The sequence below is a fragment of the Vipera berus genome (genome assembly GCF_964194415.1).
Source record: "Vipera berus genome assembly, chromosome: 3".
Taxonomy (NCBI): domain Eukaryota; kingdom Metazoa; phylum Chordata; class Lepidosauria; order Squamata; family Viperidae; genus Vipera; species Vipera berus.
This window is the reverse complement of record NC_138204.1, coordinates 198,709,085-198,734,588: the sequence shown is the minus strand read 5'-3', so window position 1 is coordinate 198,734,588 and position 25,504 is coordinate 198,709,085. Positions and strand designations below refer to the sequence as shown.

The 25,504-nt window shown below is 39.0% G+C and overlaps 1 protein-coding gene and 1 long non-coding RNA gene across 2 annotated transcripts in view; one reads left to right on the top strand and one right to left on the bottom strand.

Moving 5' to 3' along the window:
• CSMD3 (CUB and Sushi multiple domains 3) overlaps positions 1-25,504 on the top strand; it is a gene marked incomplete at its 5' end in the record, with an annotated part of 687,334 nt that overhangs the window by 392,640 nt on the left and 269,190 nt on the right. Inside the window, 2 exons of the mRNA XM_081322366.1 lie at positions 2,926-3,029; positions 12,021-12,133. Of these exons, the coding sequence (XP_081178492.1) occupies positions 2,926-3,029; positions 12,021-12,133 (217 nt within the window). The remainder of the gene's footprint in view (positions 1-2,925; positions 3,030-12,020; positions 12,134-25,504) is intronic.
• Positions 929-24,266, bottom strand: LOC308664827. Its single transcript, XR_014025757.1, has 4 exons — positions 24,251-24,266; positions 11,605-11,682; positions 9,604-9,648; positions 929-1,221 (listed from the first exon to the last, which is right to left on the bottom strand). It is a non-coding gene; the product is annotated as an uncharacterized lncRNA (long non-coding RNA).

The window sequence follows — 25,504 nt, the reverse complement described above, 5'->3', positions numbered from 1 at the left end:
CATTGTCAACATCCCATCCCCTGGTTCACTCCCACAGAGTCGGCCTCCTCATGGTGCCGCTGGCCAGGCAATGCCGGCTGGCAACCCCTAGGGGGAGACCCTTCTCTGTGGGCACGCCGACCCTCTGGAACGAATTACCCCCGGAGCTGCAGATGACCCTTGACATTCGGTCATTCCGCTGTGACCTGAAGACTTGGTTGTTCCAGTCTGGACTGACTACGGTTTTTAATTAGGTTTTTATCAGGTTTTTTAAATTGTCATGTAATTATTGTATTTATTGTTTAATTCTTTTAAAAAAAACTTTTCATCCTATGTTTTTTAATTTTTATTGTCGTGAGCCACCCTAAGTCCTCAGGGAGAAGGGCGGCATATAAATTTAAATAAATAATAATAATAAAAAAAATAATAATAATATTCAGTTTGGAACCCCTTGCTGAACATGATATTTATTCCCAGGCATGCTTTATTTACATCATTTCCCTTCTTATTCATCAATTAACCTTCAACTCCATATTCAAGGAAAACATTCTGTGATTCAAGCCTATTTAGTTTATTGATTTATTTCACTAAATCAACAAGCCTTTGGAACTTTCTTCCAATCGTGCATTCATTTATGGGGACAAATAGTAAAGTTAATGATCTCTCCAGTCCGAATGTCAATGCATCCTCCAAGATATTATGGTTTGACAATTGAAGTGTTAGCCATGCTTCTGTCATATTATATTTTGGCTACGGCTATCATGAAAGGACTATTTGAAGATCCTTAATACTTCAGATAAACTTCTTGAAAATAGAGGTGTAGATCTACAGTAAGAACGGTGTTGGATCAAATATAGTATGCCTGTTCAAGGGTGGAAATTTATTCCAGCTGGAATTTAAAGTTCATAAAACTCTAATGCACCTATCACAGATAAAGCACATCAAGATTTATCAAGTGTTTATTGAAAATGTGGAAACACCTTAACACTCCCTCAGGTATGATATAAATAGAAATTGATTCATTTCCTTTATGCATTAGTTCTATCAGAGAAAGTTTAATCTTCAAATGAAAGCCATTATATGAAACATTTTAAAAATAATATAACATTGATATATTTATTACAGTAATTGCAGAAGTTAAAAGATGATATTGCTTTTGTATAATACACTGAATCAAATTATATCTGCTTTTTATTATTTGAGCATGAATATCTTTCACTGGTATGTATAAATTCTGTAAACCTGCATGAATAAATGGAGATACAGTTAAATGGGGATATAGTTAAAAACAGAAATTCTGTAACTTTGATTATTGATGCATAATATAATTCTTGCCACTAGCACTTTCTTTTATTTCATGTTATTAAAATGGTAACAATTCTACATTTAAACCCTGATATTAGCCTAAAGGTGTACATTCTATTTCCAGAAACTTCATGATAGAATGGGTAAATTATTGCCCATCTCTTCCATGATTTTTCCCTTAGAGCAGGGGTCGGCAACCTGAAAAAGCAAAAGAGCCACTGGGAACCGGTTCCATCACACATAAAAAAAAGTGGGAGCCGTGTGCGTGCATCCACGCACACACATGCACATAAAACAAAATGTTTTGCACATGCGCAAAACGTTGTTTTTTGTGCATGCGCGTGCATGGATACACGCGCGCGGTTCTACTTTTTTTATGTGGACGCACCTGCACGCCAGCGGCGACCGGTCTCCATGGTGATGGGCGCTGGGTTGTGGCGCCGCCTTCAGCCCGGGCGTCGCCGGAGCCACCCCCGGGACCTCCAAAATGCCGCCCGAACACCCGTTTGGAGACCTGCTGGTGCCGGTTAACCCGGCACCAGCAGGTCTCCAAACCGCACCTCCGCTCGAACACCAGCAGGTCTCGACACGGGTGTTCGGGTGGAGCTGCGCGCGCACCTCTCCAAAGGTTTGGAGAGCTGCGCGCGCAGGTCTCCTGCGCCCGCAGCCCCTCCAAACCTTTGGAGAGGTGCGCGTGCAGCTCCGCCCGAACAGCGGTTTGAAGACCTGCTGGTGCTGGTTTAGAAAGCTGAAACCGGCACCAGCAGGTCTCCAAACTGCACCTCTGCTCGAACACCAGCAGGTCTCCACATGGGTGTTCAGGCGGAGCTGCGCACGCACCTCTCCAAAGGTTTGGAGAGCTGCGCATGCAGGTCCAAACCTTTAGAGAGATGCACGCGCAGCTCCGGCCGAACAGCGGTTTGGAGACCTGCTAGTGCCGGTTTAGAAAGCTGCTGCGAGCCGCGGCAGCTTTCTAAACCGGCACCAGCAGGTCTCCAAACCGCACCTCCGCCCAAACACCAGCAGGTCTCCAAACGGGTGTTTGGGCGGAGGTGCGAGAGAGGTGCGTGTGCAGCTCTCCAAACCTTTGGAGTGGTGCGCACGCACCTCCTCCCGTTTGGACTGGTGCGCACGCACCTCCGCCCGTTCGGAGAGGTGCACGCACACCGGGCGACTAGGAGCCGCAGGAGACGGCTCAAAGAGCCGCATGCGGCTCCAGAGCCGCGGGTTGCCGACCCGTGCCTTAGAGGAATGACTCATTTATCTAACTAAAATAGAAGAGTCTTAAAAGAACCCAACTTCTATATAATATAGAAGTGCTGATTATGAAACGATTACAATGCAGTATTGCAGGCTAACTCTGCCCACAGTCTGGGGTTCGATCTTGAAGGGCTCAAAGATGGCTTAACCTTCCATCCTTCCTAGGTCAGTAAAATGAGGAGCCAGATTGTTGGGGGTAATATACTGACTCTATAAACCACTTAGAGAGTCCCGTAAAGTACTATGAAGTGTTATATAAATCTAGGTGCTCTTGCTATATAATAAACCCTGCTATAAAGTATGTCTGAGCATTTGTTTCATTGATGAAGAAAGGAAACTTGTAGGTATTTTAAGTAAATTTGGATTTGTTTTTCATTCTAGGTTATTCAAATTAATTTTGAAGAATTTGACCTGGAAATTGGCTATGATACACTAACAATTGGGGATGGAGGTGAAGTGGGTGATCCTAGAACGGTGCTCCAAGTGTAAGTCTCCATAATCTCTATCCTGATGAAATAATGGTTTGTTCACATCTTACCAAAGAACTACTGAAAACGATCAGTTTAATTTTTCTAGGTTTTCCTAGTCATCTGGTTTTTAAATACGAATATAATTTTGCATTCACATGAGAATGCATAGCAAAATAAAATATGTTAAAGGTAAAATAAAGAGATCACATTATCTTTCTTTTGGTTGTGGATCCTCTAAAATCATTGGTTTTATTATGTTCTTAAGAGCAGAGAGCACAGAAGCAATGCATTTTAAATATAAAATACTTCACAGGCATGCACATATGTTATTCCTCCATTTTAAGCTGACAAAATACATAAAATAACATTATAATCTCTGGGGTCTTTGGTGTTCTCTGAGGTTGTTTGCAGACATTTCATTACCCAACTAAGCAACATCATTAGTGTTAGAGCAGTCTCTCTGTCCTACTAAATTCAACTACAGCACATATTCCAAGAGAAAGTGGTATACATATTACTTAAGAGAGTAATGCACTTTAAGTTAGCTTTATGTTATCTTGCAGAACACCCTGAGTTAGTTATATAGAGTCTGGGACAACTTGCCATGGCTGACTCTCCACAGCCAACTCAATGCAGGACAACTGAAAATGACCAAATTGCAGTGGGACAACTCACTATGGGACAATTCAAAGCACGATAACTCAGTGCTAGATAACAGTACTGTTATCCGCCACTGTTTCTTTGACATTTTTTTCTATGGCAAGTTGCCCCATTTTGACCACTGTAGGAAATTGTACTCTCTCATAGGAAATGTCTATGGAGATTCACAGTCATCCAGGTCATAGTTGTCCCAAAGATGCTTTTTCACGAAGCAACTGAACTTTCTTGTGTTTTTTTTTGTTGAAGATGTTTTGCTTCTCATTAGGTAAAGATGAGAAACAAAATGTCTTCAAAAAGAAAACAAGAAAGTCCAGTTGCCTTGTGAAAAAGCAACTTTGGGATTCTCAGAGGAAAGTTTAACCAGTGAACACCAATCCCGGATTTTACATAGTAAAAATGGATGGCATTTTGTTTTCTGAAGCTGTTATCTGATCTTACTACTTGGATGGTAAAAGCTGACAGCATAATATTATTGGAGCAACAAACTTATTTCCATAAAATTATAGTGTATGGACTTGAATGTTGATTTGTAAAAAATAAATATTTTAAAACCTTAGGATAATATAAAATAAAATATTTGTGCTATAAATTGGTGGGATAGGAGCCAGAATCTTAGGCTTTGCTGTAACAAGAGTATCTTAAGAAGAGTGAGTGTACCCCAGCTCCCATCAATTAAACAGTGTCATCTTGCAGGATCCAGAACTCATGCCTTCTCTGCTACAGCACCAGTTTTTTGGAATGATATCCACCAGAGATTCATTTGTGGCATTTAGGAAACTGTTAAAAAATCTGGCTATTTTCCCAGGCTTAGGGATATGGTGGCTGGAGTGGGTCCTTTAATTATCTTTGCTTTTCTGCTGAATTTTGCATTTCTATTCAGCTAGGGCTCTTTTATTTTATTTTATTTCCATTTCAATGTGGCTTTTTTCTGCTTTATTTGTAAATCTGCTCAGAGTTGTCAAGAACTTGCATAACCACTAAATTTGGAAATTAAATTAAATTAACATTAACATTTGATTTCGGTTTTCTAAAGAATCTCATTTTCAAAAGATATGCGCACACATTCTTTAAAAATGCACATTATTCTTCTACAATAATGTCTGTTGTTCACTGTTCTGTGTTCCAAACTCATGTCTACTTTGTTTTAATTATGTTTTGTTAAATGCAAAGAAAAATTGTAATCTTTCCATATTCATCTCATAGAAATTAACTTCTTCTTGTTGTTGTTGTTAGTTGCAAAGTCATATCTGACCCATCGCGACCCCATGGACAATGTTCCTCCAGGCCTTCCTGTCCTCTACCATCTTCTGGAGTCCATTTAGGCTCACGCCTACTGCATCAGTGACTCCATGCAGCCACCTCATTCTCTGTCATCCCATTCTTCTATTGCCCTCACTCTTTCTCAGCATTAGGCTCTTCTCCAGTCCTTCCTACTCATTAGGTGACCAAAGTATTTAGTTTCAACTTCAGGATCTGGTCTTCTAAAGAGCAGTCATGGTTGATCTCCTCTAGGACTGACCGGTTTGATCACCTTGCAGTCCAAGGGACTCGCAGGAGTCTTCTCCAGCACCATAGTTCAAAGGCTTCAATTCTTTGGTGCTCAGCCTTTTTTATGGTCCAACTTTCACAGCCACACATTGCAACTGGGAAGACCATAGCCTTGACTATACGCACTTTTGTTGACAGGCTGATGTCTCTGCTTTTTTGTGTGCTGTCTAGATTTGCCATGGCTTTCCTCCCCAGGAGCAAGCGTCTTTTAATTTCTTGGCTGCAGTCCCCGTCTGTGGTGATCTTGGAGCCCAGGAAAATAAAATCTGTCACTATCTCCATTTCTTCCCCATCTATTTGCCAGGAATTGAGAGGGCCGGATGCCATGAACTTGGTTTTCTTAATGTTAAGTTTCAACCCAACTTTTGCACTCTCCTTCTTCACCCACAATGAGAGGCTCTTTAGTTCCTCTTCACTTTCTGCCATTAGAGTGGCATTGTTGATATTTCTCCCGGTAATCTTAATTCCAACTTTTGATTCATCTAGCCCTGCCTTTCTCATGATGTGCTCTGCATATAAGTTAAACAGGTAGGGTGACAGTATACAGCCGTGCCAGACTCCTTTTCCAATTTTGAACCAATCAGTGGTTCTGTGTCCACTTCTCACTGTTGATTCTTCACCCGCATATAGGTTTCTCAAGAGACAAATAAGATGGTCTGGTACTCCCATCTCTTTAAGAACTAGCCGAAGTTTGTGATCCACACAATCAAATGCTTTAGCATAATCAATGAAGCAGAAATATATGTTTTTTCTGGAACTCCCTAGCTTTCTCCATGATCCAGCGTTTGTTGGCAATTGGATCTCTAGTTCCTCTGCCTCTTCGAAATCCTGCCTGTACTTCTGGTAGTTCTCGATCCACATACTGTTCTGAACCAGCCCTCTTCTCGCAACCCCTAATTAAAAGAAGAGTCTGGAAAGCGTCCAAGGCTAAAAGGCTTCTGCCAAGATTTAATTACGCAGTTAACAAAAACACAAGAGCTTGTCTTCTCAAGCGGAAAAGTTGCTTTCAGCAACCAGCCCCTCCCCAAACACTTCTTTTATAGAGAGCTCAGGGCGTGGTCTCCCTGTGCCTCCTCCCGAGGAGTCCCATAGTCTTTCTTTGTTTGTCCCTGCTCGTCTGCCTCCTGCGTCGGGCGTCCTTGAACAGGGCCAGCTGTGGGTCATCATCCTCCGCACTCTCGGGCTCACACAGCTGAGAAGAGGTCCCCGGCTGAGGACTCTGCAAAGCCTCCAAATCATCATCAGCCGGTTCGTTTCCCTCCTCCCCCACATCTGAGTCCTCCGATACATCGGAGCCGGCTGTCGGACCCACAGGCTGGCCCTGAGTCACAACACATACTGCTGGAGTCTAGCTTATAGGATTTTAAGCATAACTTTACTAGCATGTGAAATGAATGCAATGGTGCAATAGTTTGAACATACTTTGGCACTGCCTTTCTTTGGAATTGGAATGTAAACTGATCTTTTCCAATCCTGTGGCCACTGTTGAGTTTTCCACATTTGCTGGCAAATTGAGTGTAGCACTTTTACTGCATTGTCTTTTAAGATTTTGAATACCTCAGCTGGAATACTGTCACCTCCACGAGCTTTGTTGCTGCTCAGCTTTCCTAAGGCCCACTTCACTTCACATTCTAGGATGTCTGGCTCGAGGTCAGTGACCACCTCATTGTGGTTATCAGGGACATTAAGCTCATTCTTGTATAGTGCTTCTGTGTAATTTTTCCACCTCTTCTTAATGTCTTCTGCCTTTGTTAGGTCCCTGCCATTTTGGTCCTTTATCATATCCATTTTTGTATGAAACATTCCTTTCATATCTCCAATTTTCTTGAAGAGATCTCTGGTCCTCCCTATTCTATTGTTTTCTTCTATTTCTTTGCACTGTTCATTTAAGAAGGCATTCTTATCTCTTCTAGCTATTCTCTGGAATTCTGCATTCAATTGGGTGTATCTTTCTTTTTCTCCCTTGCCTTTCGCTTCCCTCCTTTCCTCAGCTATTTTCAAAGCTTCCTCAGACAGCCATTTTGCTTTCTTGCATTTCTTTTTCTTTGGGATGGTTTTAGTTGCTACCTCTTGTACAATGTTGTGAACCTCCGTCCATAAATTTTGCAATGAGAAGCTCATGGTCTGAGCCACAGTCAGCTCCTGGTCTTGTTTTTACTGACTGTATAGAGCTTCTCCATCTTTGGCTGCAGAGCATATAGTCAATCTGATTTCTGTGTTGACCGTCTGATGATGTCCATGTGTAGAGCCGTCTCTTGGGTTGTTGGAAAAGAGTGTTTGCTATGACCATCATATTCTCTTGACAATATTCTATCAGCCTGTGCCCTGCTTCATTTTGTACTCCAAGGCCAAACTTGCCTGTTATTCTGGTTATCTTTTTGCTTCGTACTTTAGCATTCCAATCCTCCATGATGATAAGGAGATCTTTTTTTGGTGTTAGTTCTATAAGGTGCTATAGAACCGGTCAATTTCATCCTGTTCAGCTCTGGTGGTTGGGGTGTAGACTTGGACTACTGTGATATTGAATGGTTTGCCTTGGATTCGAACTTAGATCATTCCATCATTTTGGGGATTGTATCCCAGTATTGCTTTTCCTACTCTTTTATTGACTATGAAGGCTACTCCATTTCTTCTGAGGGATTCTTGCCCGCAGTAGTATACCTGATGGTCATCTCCATTAAATTCACCCATTCCTGTCCATTTTAGTTTGGTGATTCCTAAGATGTCAATGTTCAGTCTTGTCATCTCTTGTTTGACCATGTCCAGCTTTCCTTGATTCATGGATCATACATTTCAAGTTTCTATGGAGAAAAAATCTTTACAGCATCAGACTTTCCTTTCACCACCAGATACATCCACAGCTGAGCGTCCTTTCGGCTTTGGCCCAGTCACTTCAATCTTTCTGGCGCTACTAGTAATAGCCCTCTGCTCTTCCCCAGTAGCATATTGGACACCTTCTGACCCGAGGGCCTTATCTTACTGTGTCATATCTTTTTGCCCTTTGGTACTGTCCATGGGGTTTTCATGGCAAAGATACTGGAGTGGGTTGCCATTTCCTTCTCCAGTGGATCACATTTTGTCAGAACTCTCTGCTATGACCTGTCTGTCTTGGGTGGCCCTGCACGGCATAACTCGTAGCTTCATTGAATTACGCAAGCCCCTTCACCACGACAAGGCAGTAATCCATGAAGGGGAGAAATTAACTGCATATATTTTAATGAATAAGAATATTTCAGTCCTATCTCTCACATTCATGCAGGGAGCACCATAATATCTCATTTTTGCCTTAACTTGGGAATCACAGAAAGCAGAACCAGTCTTAGCTTTGAGAATCCATTTTATATAGTTTCTTAATAGACAAAGTTCACCCAGATGAAAGCTCAAGTTGAAACCTTATCTATTTCTGTCACATCAGTCAAAATTCATGAATTTTCTGGAATTTCCCTATAACAAGTAATAAACCTAAACAAGAATAAGGTAGAAGCCATTTGAAATGTTTAAAGGCAAGCACGACTTATTGTAATTTCCACACTTCATTCAGTGACTTGATCTCAGTAATGTGGCAGCCTAGAGGCAGAGGCCTATGAGGTCAGGCGTTTGATCCTAGGTATGGTAGATATTTCTCTCTCTGGGCACAAAGATAAAATATTTGCTATGAACTCTGTATAGGCATCAGGAAGGACATCCAGCCAGTAACTGCTCAGCACCATTCAGCTACCACCACGATGCAAAGGATTACAGGGTCATTACAAGAAAAACAAATTCAATGAGTTCATCTAGTTCAGACATGTCAAACACAAGGCCCAGGGGCCAGATCCGGCCCCCGAAGTGGTTTCATGCGGCCCGCGAAGCCATCCTGGAAACAGTGAGGGAACGGCCCCCACTGCCTTGGCCCTGGCCCAGAGACCCTCCTTCTGCCAGAGACCCTCAGATCTGTCCCACTCCTGCCCAGGCCCCCATAGGCACCCTTGATGCGAACGATGTAGAGCTGGCCACACCCACCCATTAGGCCATATGCACTTTAGCCATGCCCACCCAGTAGGCCATGCCCACCCAGACCACACCCACCTGGCCCCCTGAGGGCAACCACAATGCTGATGCAGCCCTCAGTGAAATTGAGTTTGACACCCCTGATCTAGTTATTATACATTATCGTTATATTTTTCTGCTTAATAATTCATCCTTTCTCTCCAAAGATTGAAGAAGAGCCATGACCTATTGATGGGGAGATAAAAGAGGGAATATTGAAAATATTTCTTGAGGAAAGGATTTTGAACTTCAACTTCAGCCAGTTCAAAGCAAGACATAAATTTAACAAAACTGATGAAATTACACTGTTTTGTTATGAATGCAAATGATTATTCTATCATTTTTTTCTTACCAGAATATTATTCAGAGTGTTCTTAGCTTCACGGTAAAGTCACCACTATATTATAATAAAGAAGATATAGTAGACAAAAATGAGATAATTTGCTGGGTTTTTTCCCCAATTTGCAGTACTGTCAAGCTGAGCGTAACAGTCTCAAAGTTAGTTCGTGTTCCAATTGCATTTTTAATCTGTTTTTCAAGATTTATTCATACACACACACACACACACACACACATACATATATATACACATACACACACACACACACACACACACACACACACACACACACACACACACATATATATATATATATATATATATATATATATATATATATATATATATATATATATATATACATATACATATACATATGATTCAATTTTGTTGTAAGAACAGGTTGGATTACTGCTATTGAGAAGTTCAAGCAGCTTCTCAAATTTCTGGTCTTTTCAAATCGAGTGAAATGCCCAGTTAAATGATCACTAAGAGCATTTGTTAATCCATTTATTTTTAGTAATTAATAGAACTCCTGAAACAATATTTTGTATGGTTTTAAATATTCTCAGGACTGATTGCTAAAAATTCAAAGAAAAACTATATAAATTTTAAAGTATGTTTTAACAGCATAAGTAGGAGAAAGTCCTAAAAAAAAATCATAATACGTATGTCCTTCCTTCCTTCCTTCCTTCCTTCCTTCCTTCCTTCCTTCCTTCCTTCCTTCCTTCCTTCCTTCCTTCCTTCCTTCCTTCCTCAGTTCTTCTGGGTTTTTTAAAAGACTTTTAAATATTTCCAGCTGAAAATTCTCATAATTGTGGTCAGAATAGATCTGGAAACTGAAGGAGGAAAGTCTGAAGAGTGAATATCATCTCAAGTGCTTACTCCTGTTCTAAACTGATTTGAGTTTGTCAAATTCAGTAGAACCTAGATGTCTTTAGATACACTGTATCAAAAAGCATTCCACATTTTGGGATAGTTGTGAGGATACTTTATATTAGGAGAATAAGAACCAACCAGATTCACTATCAGGTACCGTAAGATAATGGAGTTCTCTTGGGGAAAGTTCACTTTGAAAAGAAACCTATTATCACATTCAGAAGCATATTTAAACATGCTTTTGGGATGGCAAAAAGAAAAAAAACTGAAAAGTGATAAAATTGTATGATAATTCCTGAATGATTCAAAGATCAACATTGCCAAAGGAAGGAATACAAAATTGGTTTACTTGACCAAGATTGAACTAAGATATATTTCTACAACATACTGGAAACCATTATGGACTTTTTGCTGATGCCCAGATTGAAATGTTAAAGATTGACAGGTTTGGATATGGATAAAGGATAGGTTAAGAAAAGAAAAAAAAAATACTTTCATGCAGTTTCATGGGGGTAAAAGTTGCTAAGTTTGTACACGTGGTGAAGATCAGTAGCCAGTTTACTGTGTCATAGTAGTGGTTTTAGTATTATTGCATTGATTTTTACAAAGTCCAACAGAATTATTGCATTTCAATTAAACAAATAGTTTTAGCTCTTAGACAGTGATATACAGACTACAATGAATGGGTTCAAAAGGAATGCTGAACTAAAATTGAAAACTATTGTGGTTAATGTATGAAGCCAGCATGAGTAGGTAAACCTATTAGAATATAGTATAATTTATCTCTTCATCAGCCTTCACTATTTTAGTCTCGTTTGAATCTCTTGTAATAAATAATGTGATGGCAAAGAAAACCTATGATTCTTTGATTACAGTTCTCATGAAAACCTATTCTTTCCAGCTGAACAGCTTCCGATTGAACTCTGTGTCAATGGCAAGACTTAAATAAAATCACTTGCATGCTGTGGCATAAGGATATTACACTATTAAGTAAAGTTGTTAGTCAGCAGGTACCTATAAGATAGCTTCTCTTAATAAGGTGTGTGTATGTGTGTGTGTGTGTGTGAGAGAGAGAGAGAGAGAGAGAGAGAGAGAGACAGACAGACAGACAGACAGACAGACAGACAGACAGACCATCATCTGGTGGTGCTGGCTTCACAAATTTGTTGTTGTTGTTGTTAGTTGCGAAGTCGTGTCCGACCCATCGCGACCCTATATGGAAAACAAAAAGATTTTCAGCTAGTAATCTCTCCTGAATAGTCTCTCCTCGCTCCCCTCCCCTCCCCTCCCTCTTCTCTTCCCTTCCCCTCCTTTCCCATTCCCTCTGCTTCATTCCTCCACTCCTGTCCCCTCCCTTCTTCCCCTTCCGTCAACTCTTCCCTTGCCCTCTGTCCTCCCCTTTTTAGTAGTTCTTTTTTTTTCAAATGCTAGTATGCCATTAATATGAAATGCTAGCTTTTAAAGACTAAAGTCCTATAATCAACTTCTCTGCTTGAATTTTAAAATAGCCAATTTACAGCTAATGGACTTTTTATTTTGTTTATGATTAGATTAACAGGAAGCTTTGTGCCGGATTTAATCGTTAGCATGAACAATCAGATGTGGCTACATCTTCAGACCGATGAAAGTGTGGGCTCAGTCGGTTTCAAAGTTAACTACAAAGGTAATCTTATTAGAAATTCAACTAAAAGGAACACAAATCTTGACCTTCCTTTGAAAATAATATTAGCATCTGTGTTGTTAAAAATAGTTTTATGAATACAAAATTAAACTGATTACACATATGTATTTTTTTAAAAAAAATAGCACACTCTATTATTATAAGTCGATGTAAATGATTGCCTATAGGGTTTTTATTTATATTTATATTTTTTTTCCTTTCTGCAAGGTTTAGCAGCAGGAACTTATCTTAAAATTCGCAGTATAATGTTTGATTTTAGGTATCTAAGATGATGAGTATGCACTTCTTTTTTTTCTTTTAAAGGAATGAAGTCAAAGGCATTTTTATGTAGACGCAAAAAGCCATGCTATCAAATATTTATTTATTTTTCCTTTTAAAGAATGATTCAGGAGGGAAGAGGAGATAGAATCCTCCTGGATTTGTTTCTGAATAGCTGTATGAGTTATTGATCTTCTACAGTGTACCTGATTAATATTTCTCTTCAATTGGTTGTAGAAATTTATCCTGGCAAAAGGGTGGAAAAGCTGCAAGGTTGACTAGTGACAAAGCAGTCAGTAACACAAAGCAAGCAGACTTAAAAACATTCCTGTAGTGAATCAAGGGAACATTGTTATTTAAAATAAGAATACTTTTTGTGTTTGACTTTTCGTGCTGTTCCTGTACTATTGTAACTAAAGCTAGAATTTGGTGGTTCTTTCTTTCTTTCTTCCTTTCTTTCTTTCTTCCTTTCTTTCTTTCTTTCTTTCTTTCTTTCTTTCTTTCTTTCTTTCTTTCTTTCTTTCTTTCTTCTTCCTTCCTTCCTTCCTTCCTTCCTTCCTTCCTTCCTTCCTTCCTTCCTTCCTTCCTTCCTTTCCTTTCCTTTCCTTTCCTTTCCTTTCCTTTCCTTTCCTTTCCTTTCCTTTCCTTTCCTTTCCTTTCCTTTCCTTTCCTTTCCTTTCATTTCCTGGGGAGTAGAAAGTGAAATTGCTAGATCCCTAAAACATGCTTACTGCTTTACTGTATATGAAAACTCTGCAATAAATGACTTTCATTTTTATATAGTCTATTTCAGGGGTGTCAAACTACCGGCCCTTAGGCCGGATGTGTCACGCAGAAGCCGCACCCACCCCATTGCTGGCAATGACAAAACTGTCCCGATACATTGCGTGACATCACGTGACGTCGGGAATTTGACATGTCTGGTCTATTTTATAGATTATAAAATAAACTATAAGAATTCTATATTATATTCATTTTACTCTTTGAGTTTGCATATTGTATAATATTCTTGCTTCTGAAACTGGTATCAGTGATACTGATTTGGTAGAAATATAGTCCTCTGAAAAATAGACAGTCCTATGATTATTTTAATCCCAAAACTCCTTGGATAGCCACAAAAACAAACACACAAGCAAAAAATCAACCTAGAGTTTTCACATGAGTCACAAATGGCCAGGCTCATATTATCCTTCATCAGACACATTAATAAAGACTGCTATAGCATTCTAGAGAAGACAGTAATTCTGGGAAAGATGGAATAAAAAGGACAATTGGCAGCAAAATGGACTCAGTTACAGTATGGATAGATCACTGTTGGAGATTGAATGATCAGATTGAAGGCAGATCATTCTAGAGAAAATCTATGTTGATGCTAAGCATTTACACTGAGTTAATGACTTTGTCATCATCAAGATGCAGTTTTATTGTTTCGGACTAGTTTTGATGATCCTCAATTTTTTTCCTATTTGTTTATATTAATTGATCAATATGGTCATCAAATTGAAAACCATAACTCTGTGTGGCTAACATGGTACCAGAAAATACATACCAAACAATATAAAAACAACAATCAGAACAGAATGTACTTCATATGGAAATTACGGAAACTGGCAACCAATCTATCTGGAATTAGCCTATCAACTAACTTCCCAACCAGCATGCCTGAGAATGCAGCTCTGCTGCATGTCATTCCAGAAAAATCAATTTCTGCTTTAAGGTACTGCATACAGATGTTCCATTATACATTATAAATGTACAACACAACTAAAATAGCTAACCAAAATTTTATAGGGGAAGATAATGTATGCTAGCACTATACGAATGACTACATGGAAAGCATTGTTTTCAAAGAACTTTAGTGGAAGTAGATTGATTTTGCTAAATTTCTACTTTGTTAAGCTTACCTGGTAAACTTGGAGAAAATATTTTTTTTTAAAAAAATAATAATTCTGAGATAATGCCAGGTTTTATCTTACAATTTTATTTTTCTATGTAAAGTCAACATATATTTCAGTCAATGTAATATTACTTAAATCATCTTATCTCTTTGAGAGATTCCCTGGAACAGATTGGAAGAAGACAGAGGGGACCGATTTATATGGAACTGAAATGAGATTGAATGTACCAAAATAATAGAGGAGTTTAATAGCATGCATAGCTGGTGCTATGTATTTTTACTCAATAACGATGTTTTATAATACACTCCAGAATGAGATTTATGAAGCTGTCTCATCAGAGAGCAAACATGTCTTATTTGTTCTCTAAATTTGATTTGAGACTTTTTAATAATCTAAATATCATGCATTGTAACATGGTTGATTTTCACTGCACAGATGTATAACTCAAATCATGCAATTGGCAATGTTTTGAAAATACTGATCCACAGATGCTATTTTTACTGAAAATATCCAATGGTGTCATTACATAATCAAGCTAGGTTATTGGAATATATTCTTAGTTAATATATTACTTGGGTATAATATATAATATATTCCATGGCATTTGTGAATGCATTTTGTAAATAGTTGCTTAGGGCATGTTTAATTATTCATACAATTGATTATTTAATTAATGTTCTACAAAGGAGACTTGAATATGTCACTCTCCACTTTATCTCACAGCTTTTTAATGATGTTACAAAACAGTGTAACAGATACAATTTTTATAGTTAGAAAAAATGCTTATAATAAAAGAACAGATATACATATACTACAACTATCTGGTCTTTCTGAGCTAAGGATAGCTCTGGATTTTAAATACATTACTAAAAAGAATATGCATGTTTTAATTAGGCTACCACCTGCAAAATAGTTATATTACTACTAATCACAACCTTACATTTTTTTTTTTATTTCTATACAATTTAATGTACACTGAGAAAAGGTTGGAAACATTGCTACAACTAGCAGGCAAAAAAAGGAAAAATAATGTTATATATATTGTGGTGATCACAGATAGAAAAGTGAAATTATGTTAGCAAATGTCAGCTATCCAAATGGGATCCTAAAATATTATTGTAATTCTGCTTATATTACAAACCACTGCTAAAATATCCTATACAGAATAAGTTCCCCACTACCCAAGGGAACAAGGGTAAATTTTAGCTTAATATTTTGAATTAATTTTAAATTATTTTGACCCCACTCAGGAGCACAATGGCAGAAAACAACTAGTGATCCACAATTAATTAATTTAATTAACTAATACTAATTTAAATGTTATAGATTAACAAATTTAAATATTTAATATTAATTACTTAGTATTTTACCATTGGCTTATTTAGTATATATCCTTTCTATTTGTGTGAATTCTGGCAAGAATAAGCAGAATAAAATTTCTGTATGCATGTATAATTTGTCTCCAGAGAATTGGTCTCTCTCTCTCTCCCTCTCTCCCTCTCTCTCTCTCTCCCTCTCCCCTCTCCCCCTCTCCCCCTCTCCCCTCTCTCTTTCCTCCATCCCTCCTTCTTTTTTGGAGAATTATGAATTGTTCTTCTGGACTGTTCCTCTGGCTATTCTGGGGTGGTCCATCAGTTCACTAGGAATAAATCTTCTGAAATTGAAAATGGAAATTCCAGTTGTCTTGGGATTTTTTAGCATAGATTTATATGATAAGAAGAAAAAAATGGAATGTTTTGGATTTTCATGGAATATTACATCTCTGGGATAGAACATTTTGCCCATTGATAGAAAGAATACACATCTATATAAGGTCAAGTATTGAAGCTGAATTTGAATTGCACATGGGACAATAAGTTTTAGATCAGTTCTGCTGTAGAATACAGTAAATCCTAGGCAAAGTGGATTATAGTGGCCCTCTGAAGTACTTTTTAATGATTTCTATGATATCATTTTGTTGCTTCATCAAAGACTGCAGTTTGATTAGTACTTTTCGTTCTTTGTCATGATGGTAGATTATCAACCATTGGTCTGGCTTTTTGATGGAATGACTAGTAATTTGAGCAGGAAGGGACTGTTTTTTGATACTATGCTGAATTTTGCTTTTACTCCAATCACTATGTATTCCATTATGCTATTCTGAATAAACCAAGCCTTTTGAGCCAATTATTTGCTCAAATTGCAGTTTATGGATGAAGACGTTTTTGTTCCAAATTAGGCCTGCCGGAATAATAACCTAGAGAAATGACTACATTTGCAATTTCCTGGCTTGCATCTAGGATTAAGTGCATTTATCACTATTGGTTGTCAGAAATATATCTGCTGCATATAATATAGAATGTGGGTTGCAGATATAATAAACAACACAAGATGAAAACGTTCAGGTGGGACATGGATATGATTCATAACTGCAGATGTTCTCGTTAGTTTAGAATGATGAAGTATTGAAGCCTGGTTAAACTGTGTTTTTTTTTTTTGGTAACAAATTAAGGAAGAAAAAAATATGACTCTCAGATATAGCTATCTGCTTTCTCTTTGAAATGCAGCTTCATAAGACATATTGTAAAAATTGCAGTTGCATAATGGATCTGAAAAAACATCTGTCTTACTATTTTTTTCACATTTTACAGGAAAGTAGATTTCTAAGGGTTGTTGTTGTTATTGTTGTTTGCTCTTTCTTTCCTTGATGTAGTGAAAGTTATACAGAAATAAATGTAATATTCATTCTGGCTTAGAATTTCATATTTGGAATCTTTCTGAGTTTCTGCAACAGGTCAAGCAATTATGGATAATCTTCAATATTTATAATCTTTATTCTAAAATTAGAGAACAGAAGAAAATGCATGAAATTTATGATAATTCTGAATGGTATTATAAAACCATCCAAACCCCTCTATATCCATGTCAATTATTTCTTGATTGATTAATTATTGATGACATTCATAGACATTCAGGTTTAAATTTAATAGAAAAAAGTGATTAAAATACCACGTGGAAACTATTGGTGTGTTGACTTAAAGAAATTTTATGCACAAATTATTTCTTATGATGTAGTCCAAGACAGTTGATCCCAACCATAGGAACAATAAACTTCATAAATATAACAATAATAATAATGATGAAAAAATTAAATATATGTTTATCAGTAATGGAGAATATTTGTAGGTCAGGGTTGAAATGAGAGTTCCTTGGCACTCTCTGAGCTTGACTCTTTTCTGACAGATGTTTCATTACCCAAAATACATAGAATGAAGGCTACTGCTAAGCTTGTAAGCCGCCCTGAGTCTTCGGAGAAGGGCGGGATATAAATGGAATAAAAAAAAATAAAAAAAAATAGGTAACCTCATCAGTGCTAGTATTCAATGAACATTCAGCATAGAGAATGGTAAACTCATAGATGATTCTCTATTCATTAGGTTTAGTGTGTGTCGTGTTTTTATTGCCAATATTTCAATTTTTTATTGAACTTCAGTCAATTTCCAGTAACTTAGAGTTCCCTAATTTTAAATGTTTTATTGTCTTCCCAGAAGGGACATAAATTATCATTGTGGGAAAATGCTTACTATATGGAATTTTGGAAGTCATGAATACTCACTGTAGCATAACTTGTGATAAATTTTAATTGCTAGTAAACTTTATTATGTTACAAAATCCTAAGGTCTTCAAGTTATAGTGAGAAGTATAGTAGCTCTAATTACCATATGCACTTCTGTTCATATGTGATATATTCTCAGGGGTATCTTGCAGATCATGAGGACAAATGAAATCTGCATTATAGTGCAAATCACATGCTTATGTACTTGCATTCAAAATTGGAATCCAAGTGCAAAAGAGAGGATTTTCATCTTAATATTGTTATTATGACTCATCACACAGTCAGCCAGATATTCAGACTGGATTTGACATTTTTGTCCACCTGTCGAACTGAAGGACCTTGGGTAGGCAGGTATGGATGATTGATGGTGGTACAGATATCATCCCAAGATATATGCTTTTTTGAGTAAAGCTGCCTTTTGCAATTGACTAATGGTGAATTTGTCAATGTGCAATTATTATAATTATTTATTTTATTATTATGAGTTGTCTGTGGAGAGACTTTAGAGAGACAGTTCAATCTAATGTTAAGTTCTAGATATAATTTAGGCTTGAAGCTTGTTGGGTGATTTGGAACCATTCATTTCCTCTCATCCCATGAAAGAACCCAAGAGCATAACACCTATGAAAAATCTCGCCAAGAAAATTGGCAGGAAAGGCATTAAAGAAAAGCCATCCAAGTCCAATGGCCTGCATTCCCCATAAGCTTAGCAAAATTTATATGGTTTCTCTCCCATGTGTCACATTACTAATGCAAACCGCCACATATGGATTTGTGTTTACTAGAATTAGTCCTTGAGTTATGACTCATTTGCCAGCCATTCAAAACTACAGTGACACTGAACAAGGGAACTTCTGGCCAGTTTGAAAAGTTGCAGCCATTACAGCATCCCCATAGTCACACGATTACAATATGGGCATGCCCAGTTCACAGTCACAACACTGCAGTGAACTACCCGTTGGGCTCCATGGTTCTCTGCGGAGCTCCAGGAGATGAAGTGTCAGAGACGGGGTCTAGAGAGCGGTTGGAGGTCCAGCCATTCCAAATCTGACCGATTGCAGTTAAGAACCTTTGTAAGGTCTTATTTTGTGGCGATGAGGACAGCGAGGGCTAACTACTTTGCTGCCCTCATCGCGTCCGCAGATAATCGCCCGGCCGCCCTGTTTAGGGTGACTTGCTCCCTTCTTAATCAGGAGGTGAGGGAGGAGCCCTTGCAGGGTCGGGCTGAGGAGTTTAGTCATCATCTGACGGACAAAATCGCTCAGATCTGGGCCAGTTTGGACTCTGACTGGGCAGAGTCTGATGTGGAGGAATCGGATGGTCTTGAGCATGTTATCTGGACTGAGTTTGATCCTGTTTCCCCTGATGATGTGGACAGGATTATGGGGAGGCTGAGCTCCACCACCTATTTATTGGACCCGTGTCACTCCTGGCTGATTTATGCAGCTCGGGAGGAGACACGAAGCTGGTTCCAGGCAGTAATATCTGCCTCTTTGAGTGAGGGTGTCTTCCCCGCCACTTTGAAGGAGGCGGTGGTGAGGCCCCTTCTCAAGAAGCCTGCCCTAGACCCAGCGATTTTAAATAATTATCGTCCGGTCTCCAACCTTCGCTTTTTGGTGAAGGTTGTTGAGAGTGTGGTGGCACATCAGCTTCCTCTGTTCCTGGAGGAAACTGATTACCTTGACCCGTACCAATCGGGCTTCAGGCCCGGGTACAGCACGGAGACGGCATTGGTCGCACTGGTGAATGATCTCTGGCCGGCTCGGGACAGGGGTTGTTCCTCTGTCCTAGTCCTATTAGATCTCTCAGCGGCTTTTGATACCATCGACCATGGTATCCTACTGCGGCGTCTCAGGGGGTTGGGAGTGGGATGCACTGGGCCGCTCGCAGTCGGTGTTGACAGGAGGTCAGAGATCCGCCCCGAGGCCTCTCGTTTGTGGAGTTCCTCAGGGGTCGGTTCTCTCTCCCCTCCTGTTCAACATCTATATGAAGCCGCTGGGCGAGATCATTCGTGGTTTTGGGGTGGGGTATCATCAGTATGCTGATGATACCCAACTTTTTTTCTCCACCCTGAACCAACCCAGTGATGCCCTCATCGTGATGTCCCATTGCCTGGAGGCGGTCCAGGTCTGGATGGGGAGAAACAGGCTTCATCTCAATCCTGCCAAGACTGAGTGGCTGTGCGTACCGGCATCTCGGGTTAACCAGGCTATTCCACCTTTAATGATGGGGGGTGAGGTGTTACCCCCCATTTATAGGGCTCACAACTTGGGCGTCCTCCTGTATTCACAGCTCAGTTTTGAAGATCATATAGGAGCCGTGACCAGGGGGGCCTTTGCCCAGGTTCGCCTGGTGCGCCAGTTGTGGCCCTATCTGGACCGAGATGCCCTACGCACAGTCACTCATGCACTCGTGACCTCCCGGTTGGACTACTGCAACGCTCTCTTAATGGGGCTGCCCTTGAGGACCACTCAGAGGCTTCAACTGGTGCAGAATGCAGCCGCACGAGTTGTGATGGGGGTTTCCCGATACTCCCATGTAACACCTCTGCTCCGCAAGCTGCATTGGCTTCCGGTTGCCCTCCAGATGAGATTCAAGGTGCTGGTGATGACCTATAAAGCCCTAAATGGCTTGTGTCCGGGATATTTGAGGGAACACTTGCTGCCGGCATCAAGCTCCCTTCGTCCTGTGCGCTCTCACAGGGAGGGCCTTCCCAGGGTACCGCTGGCAAAAAATTGCTGGCGGGTAACACCCAGGGGGAGGGCCTTCTCTGTGGGTGCGCCTGCCCTTTGAAACCAGCTGCCCGTAGAGCTCAGGACTGCCCCTGACCTTCGTTCATTCCGCCGGGACCTGAAGACCTGGCTCTTTGAGCTTTCCGGCCAGGACTGACAATTTTAATTGTAACTTTATTTTAATTGGGTTTTAATTGGAGTTTAACAGGGGTTTTATTTTATTCAAGGACTAAATTTAATTAATTTTAATTGTTCTTAACTTTTGTAATTGTATTGTTGTATTGTTATTTTAAATTCCTTGTGAACCGCCCTGAGTCCTACGGGAGAAGGGTGGTATATAAGTCCAATAAACATAAACATAAACATAACATGATTGCCCTTTGCAACCTTCCCTGCTGGATTCTCACAAGCAAAGTCAATGGGAAAGCCAGCAGGGAAGGTTGCATGTTGTCCCTATAAGTCACCCATGCAGCCTCAGTGCCCGCCCACACTCTCCCTTATGTTCCTCACTTGAGACTCCCACCTCTTCCCACTTAATGGCCTTCATGTCCTGGGATTATAATGGCAACCAAGACTGTCAGAATTGCTATTGCTATTACAATACTTTGGAATCCCCTCACTTAGTGGCAGCAATGCCAGTCCCAATTGTTATTATAACCTGAGGACTAGCTGTAATTTATGTTACTTATAGAAGAAAGAAAAGAATTAGATTCTTCAGCTTTAGTTACAGACTTTTGACAAACAGCTTCTCCTTGCTGCCTTTTAACTTGGATTGTTATGTCAGTGTTAAATGCCTTTACTTTGCTACTGAGAGTAAACATGGAGAGGGAGGGACTGTCTAATAAGTGTGTAAACAATTCCTTCAAGGGCTATTTTGTTTACTCTTTTTTTGTTGTTGCTTAGGCTACCATCTAAAACAGGGATCCCCAACTGGGTTGGCAGCCCAGTGGGAAAGGAAGGGGCAGGCACCTTTACCTGTGGATGTGCATAGAAGCAAATGTGGCTACATATGCCCATACATATTGGCCAACCATTCACACAGCCCAGTGGCCAACAGACCATGGCCCAGTAGTGGGCTGTGGCCCACAGGTTGGGGACGTCTGATCTAAAGTCCTTCCATTTCCTTCCTTTCATATACTTATTCCTTAAAGTTTCAGTGAAGTCAGTCTCACTCGTTTAGAATCATTTTTTCTTTTCTTTTTCTCTTTAAGCTAAATAAGGCAGATGCCCATGTATTCTTAGCGGTAGCAAGCTCAATTTACTGTCTTTGTTAGGCTTGTGAGCCATATTTCCATCAAAGCCGTATAGTTGGTTGGATTTCCTCCACGGTGGAGAAATGTTTAAGATTTTTTTTCATACAATGGAACAATTGTGAATCTTGTAATATTTCTCAGATGGCTCAAATTGAACCTTGCTCATGTAATTTTCAGCTTCTGGGGATTGCAGGGATAGACCCACATCATTTCAGTGACAATGGTATAGAAGTGGTGTCATGTTACTTTCCTCCACCTCACATTCCCAGTGTATTGTACATCTCAGAGGCTTCCTGACAGTCTCCCAGTACTAACCATGTCTGAGTACTAACTCCCAGTACTAACCATCTTTTTTGACATCAAACATTGTTTGTTCCCACCATATTTTAAATAAAATTTAAAAGTGATAGATTACTTTGATAGCCTTCTCCTGTGTGTCTTTCTGATATGATGCATTATAACTCTCCTTGTGTCCAGCAAATGTTGCTGTCTACCATTCTGGCTTGGATTGTTGAAAGATATAATCCAAGATCTTGAGGAGCCACCATGATAAGAAGGTCAGTGCTGCTGCTTCATATATAGAAACACTGAATTTTCCATCGCTTTTATCCAAAGCAAAATGATAACATTTTAGCACCTCTTCCAAAGCTAGAATCAATTTGATTGATCCATTCACTATTTTTTATAAGCATTAAATGTTCTGAATGTTAGAAGAATATTCAGTCTGTGGTGAACCAAACTGTCTGCGCCTTGATTATTTATGCACAAAGTTTGTTCCACTTTTTTTCTTTTAACCTTTGAACCTCCTAAATGGATGAAATGTTCTACTTTTTTTTCTACTTCTGTGCTTTCTAAGAGCCTTCCCCAAGCATACTTTTTACATAAAGTAGAAATAACTTCTAGCTCCTTTATTTGCAATAGATCCTTGAAAGCTGGTAGGTTTAGCTGCTTTCAAAATAATTATGAGACATAAAGAAAATAAAACTGTGAAAAAAATCTCTTTTTAAAAATGTTTCTTTGAATTCATGTAAAACTATATACCTCCTGACCATGCCTTTCCTTCAGAAGCTCCAATATTATCCTAACTTCATGATTCCCAGCTAAAAAATATAAATTTGAGCAGCCTCATAAATAACATTTCCAGCTATTGGCTAGTTTCACACAACCAAAGCTAATGATTTATGAATTCTCTTGTGAGCTGTCTGAGTTACTGATTATTGCCAAAGCGAGACTGGTAAGAAAATGTAGATTAGAAGCAATGATAGGGACCATATTTCAACACATATCCAAACTTAAAAGTTATCTGAGCCTAACTCACTCCTTCAATTGGACAGGAAAGTTTATGTTTCCAACAACTTTCCACCAGTTTTCAAACCAACTCTCATTATTCAGCCAAGACTCTTTCTGACAAGGACATAAATGAAAGGGGGAAAAAACAATAAAAACAAAGCAGAAAAGGTCTCTAGTCTCCTCTGGCTGTAAGACAATCCTTAATTATCACAATTTTCCACACCTGTTGAGTGATCCATTTCTCCTTATTTTATTTAGAAAATGGATGTGTCATCTAGTCTCTTATGTTAGGTGGCATACACAAACATCAGTGATCTTCATTAAGTTTTTTTTAAAAAAAATACAAAAGCTAAAGTAGCAGCATTAAATATCTTGGTAAAATACACTCCTTTTGTGGTTTCTCCTAAGCTGTAGTAAAGAAGAGTCTTGTTCAACTTCATTGGCAATTTATTTCATAATATAAGCCTTTCTACAGAGAAAGCTGTATCTATTGATGATAAATGTTTCCAAAGGCATTAATAACTTGAGTATGGGAGATACTATATTACCATGTGTAGCTCTGAGTGTAGGTTGAATAATTCAAACAAAATAATATAAACCTGCAAAAGTGGCATCTGGATAAGTTATATGCATGATAATTTAGCACAGAGAACATTTTAAAATTTAAATGAATTGCATGTTTGGTGTACTGGTTGAAGAGTTCAAAACCAGGCAAGTTGTCATGTTTATATATGTGTGTGTGTGTGTGTTAATATAAATATGTGGGAAGAGAGAGGAAAATTTAAATGGAGAGAATTTCTAAAATGGTCTTTGAGCTCACATAAACAGGAGGTCCTCTGCTCGTCTTTTAATTTAGATTACAATGAGATCATAGGAATTTTGATGTAGTTCTTTGAATTATTTACAGCAGTTACTTACAGGAATATATAATACATAAGTGCAAGCTTTATATGACAATGGCACAAATAATTTGCTATTAATTGTGTCAGAAGAGTAAAAAACTCTATCAGAGGGGATGGATCGTGGTTCATTTTTGATGCATGATAAACAAAAAAACCCCGAAGCATACTCACGGCTACATGTTTATCTCACCAGAGAACACAAAGAAGAGGAAAGAGAAAGTAACTTTTGCTTTGGACATGCGCACACAGTACTAAACTGGCTGAACATGAGACACTCAGCATGGTTACAATGATAAGATAACCAGACTGCTTGCAAAGTGCAAAACCATAACTTGCTTTACTGAGAAAACAGAAAAAACGCAGTGACAAATTGGTTAAAACTATAGGAACAAGTACAAAAACAATTGGAAAATATTCTGAAGTTTAAGTATTTTTTGTTCACTATCGCAATTGCACTTTATTTAGTAGTTCAGGTCTTTTGATAACTAACTGGAGTGGGTTAATATATATATATATATATATATATATATATATATATATATATATATATATATATATATATATATATATATATATATATATATATAAGGTAAAGGTAAAGGTTCCCCCGCACGTGTGTGCTAGTTGTTTCCGACTCTAGGGGCCGGTGCTCATCTCCGTTTCAAAGCCGAAGAGCCAGCGCTTGTCCGAGGACGTCTCCGTGGTCATGTGGCCGGCATGACTAGACGCCAAAGGCGCACGGAACGCTGTTACCTTCCCACCGTAGTGGTCCCTATTTTTCTACTTGCATTTTGACGTGCTTTCGAACTGCTAGGTTGGCAGAAGCTGGGACGAGTAACAGGCGCTCACTCTTCTACGCGGCACTCGGGATTCGACCCGCCAAACTGCCGACCTTCTGATCGACAAGCTCAGCATCCTAACCCACTGAGCCACCGCGTCCCATATATATATTGCAGGTGTTGGGAGATGTCTTACTGATATATTTTTCAATGATTTCACTCTCCTCCCTCCCAAATAATCCATACAAATGAATTTCAGATCACAGGACTCATATTCTCATACTATCATCCTAACTGAGAGAAGGATATCCTTTTTTTAATGAATCTTAATATGTCTTTCTAACGAAATAAATGGAATGTAGCTGATTACAATTTTTATTTTCCCAGGTGGTTTTCTTAGAGCAGGATAGGCAGTCTGCAATCTGTTTTTGGTTTATGGCATTGGCCAAAGTCTTCTTCAGACAATTGATTCAGTCAAGTACCTTCCCTTTCAACCAACTGAGGGGAGAAGGAGGAGGAGGAAGAGGAGGAGGAGGAGGAGATACTATATCTTGGCACCTTTTTAATTCTATTCCAGTTTAAAGTGGCTTCAGTGGAGTCCTTGATGCTCTCTGAGCTTGCTTGCTTGTTTGCAGCCATTTTATTA